The 2,500-nt window shown below is 39.9% G+C and overlaps 1 protein-coding gene across 1 annotated transcript in view; it reads left to right on the top strand.

Moving 5' to 3' along the window:
- The window catches only part of LOC137186617 (segment polarity protein dishevelled homolog DVL-3-like), a 22,317-nt gene that overhangs the window by 10,746 nt on the left and 9,071 nt on the right, over positions 1–2,500 (top strand). Inside the window, exons 8-9 of the mRNA XM_067595685.1 lie at positions 1,235–1,374; positions 1,470–1,546. Of these exons, the coding sequence (XP_067451786.1) occupies positions 1,235–1,374; positions 1,470–1,546 (217 nt within the window). The remainder of the gene's footprint in view (positions 1–1,234; positions 1,375–1,469; positions 1,547–2,500) is intronic.

The following is a 2,500-nucleotide window of genomic DNA, read 5'->3' as shown; positions in this document are numbered from 1 at the left end:
GAGTCAGTCCCCTCCTGTCCACAGACAGGCGGGTTCAACTCCTGAATACAGTTACTCCATTAATCAAAGTATTTACAATTTAACAACTGCATGATTCCTAATTTTGCAATTTCGATAGTAGCTTTAGCGTTCTGACAGTGAAACAAGCAGAACAGTACTAAACATGATGGTGTTATCATGGATGATGGGATTATGTTGGTGGTACATTTCTTGACTTTAAGGCAGTGGAATAAAAGTCTAACTAAAACACATATTGTGACACACACACACAGACAGACTAACATACAATATTAATTGTCCTTAGACAAAATCTAAAACTACATTTGTAAGTTCATGGGTTTTACAGTCCTCTGTTCTTGATCTGACTGCTAACGGCAGGGGTCCATGCCATTTGAGGGTGTGTGTGTGTGTGTTCTGGTAAATGTCTGTATGGCATATTGTACAGCATGTCTTGTGCCTTATGCTGGTTTGCCCAGTGATCAGTTCGTCGGTTGGTTATTCAAGTCCACAGTGGGATTAAAGTTGGTGGCAGCTCGTCTCTGAGTGTGACTGGCTCTTAGAGGTGAGTTATGATTACCGATGGTGGGGTGATCAGTTCACACTGGGGTGTGAATTGGTCTTCCCATCTTGCTGCTCTTGTAGCTTGAAGGATCAAAGGTGGTTTGGGTCAGTGGTCTGGTTTGGTGACCCTGCAGGAGATGAGGGTTCCTTATCTGATCCTTTCTGTTTGCAGGAGGTTGTTTAGATGGTCAGTGAGGAGTTTGGGACTCTCACTTATATATATTACTGGCCAGCATTCCTGGGGGGTTGAAGAAAGAGCCGGTCTGTTGTTTGAGGCTTGTGCCGTCTGCCTTCGAGACATGCAGGGACTTTACCCAACAATATACATATACATTTACAACAAATCATTTAAAAGTATTAAAGATATTTTTGGGCATATTTTGTGTCATTGCTATGTTTTTTGTGATTTTTCAGATAATGTAATAATGTCATTATTTTATGTATTTTATCTTGATCATGGCTGGAGTATTATCATGACCTGTATACATAATGACGTCAGCATGACACACCGTACAGCATCATAAAAAGCCATCCTGCATTAGCTGCTAGCAGCTCCTGTCAACGCTGTAACCATGGAAATAGACAACAATCATTAGATAAATATGATATTGATTAATATGATGATTATGTGGAAACATTTGAAGTTATAAACGGCATCTTTGTCTCTCTGCAGAGAGGTATAACTTCCTGGGCATCAGTATTGTGGGTCAGAGTAATGACAGAGGAGACGGAGGGATTTATATCGGCTCCATCATGAAGGGCGGAGCGGTGGCAGCAGACGGACGCATCGAGCCCGGAGACATGTTACTGCAGGTACTGCTGCCTCTGATGCTGTAGTACTACTACTACTACTGCTACTACTTGTAACGACATCTGCAGTAGTATTTATCTTCTGTATACCTGTACAGGTGAATGACATCAACTTTGAGAACATGAGCAACGACGACGCAGTGCGAGTCCTGAGAGAGATCGTCCACAAACCAGGGTGAGACTTATTATAGTACTACTGCTACTACAGTACTACTACTACTACTACTACTACTACTAAACCAGGGTGAGACTTATTATAGTACTACTGCTACTACAGTACTACTACTACTACTACTACTACTACTACTACTACTACTACTACTACTACTACTAAACCAGGGTGAGACTTATTATAGTACTACTGCTACTACAGTACTACTACTACTACTACTACTACTACTACTACTACTACTACTAAACCAGGGTGAGACTTATTATAGTACTACTGCTACTACAGTACTACTACTACTACTACTACTACTAAACCAGGGTGAGACTTATTATAGTACTACTGCTACTACTACTACTACTACTACTACTAAACCAGGGTGAGACTTATTATAGTACTACTGCTACTACAGTACTACTACTACTACTAAACCAGGGTGAGACTTATTACAGTACTACTGCTACTACTACTACTACTACTACTACTAAACCAGGGTGAGACTTATTATAGTACTACTGCTACTACAGTACTACTACTACTACTAAACCAGGGTGAGACTTATTATAGTACTACTGCTACTACAGTACTACTACTACTACTACTACTACTACTACTACTACTACTACTACTAAACCAGGGTGAGACTTATTATAGTACTACTGCTACTACAGTACTACTACTACTACTACTACTACTACTACTACTACTACTACTACTAAACCAGGGTGAGACTTATTATAGTACTACTGCTACTACAGTACTACTACTACTACTACTACTACTACTAAACCAGGGTGAGACTTATTATAGTACTACTGCTACTACAGTACTACTACTACTACTACTACTACTACTAAACCAGGGTGAGACTTATTATAGTACTACTGCTACTACAGTACCACTACTACTACTACTACTACTACTACTAAACCAGGGTGAGACTTATTATAGTACTACTGC

This window comes from Thunnus thynnus, chromosome 7 (genome assembly GCF_963924715.1).
Source record: "Thunnus thynnus chromosome 7, fThuThy2.1, whole genome shotgun sequence".
In the NCBI taxonomy this organism is placed as follows: domain Eukaryota; kingdom Metazoa; phylum Chordata; class Actinopteri; order Scombriformes; family Scombridae; genus Thunnus; species Thunnus thynnus.
This window is presented reverse-complemented; position numbering and strand designations above follow the sequence as displayed.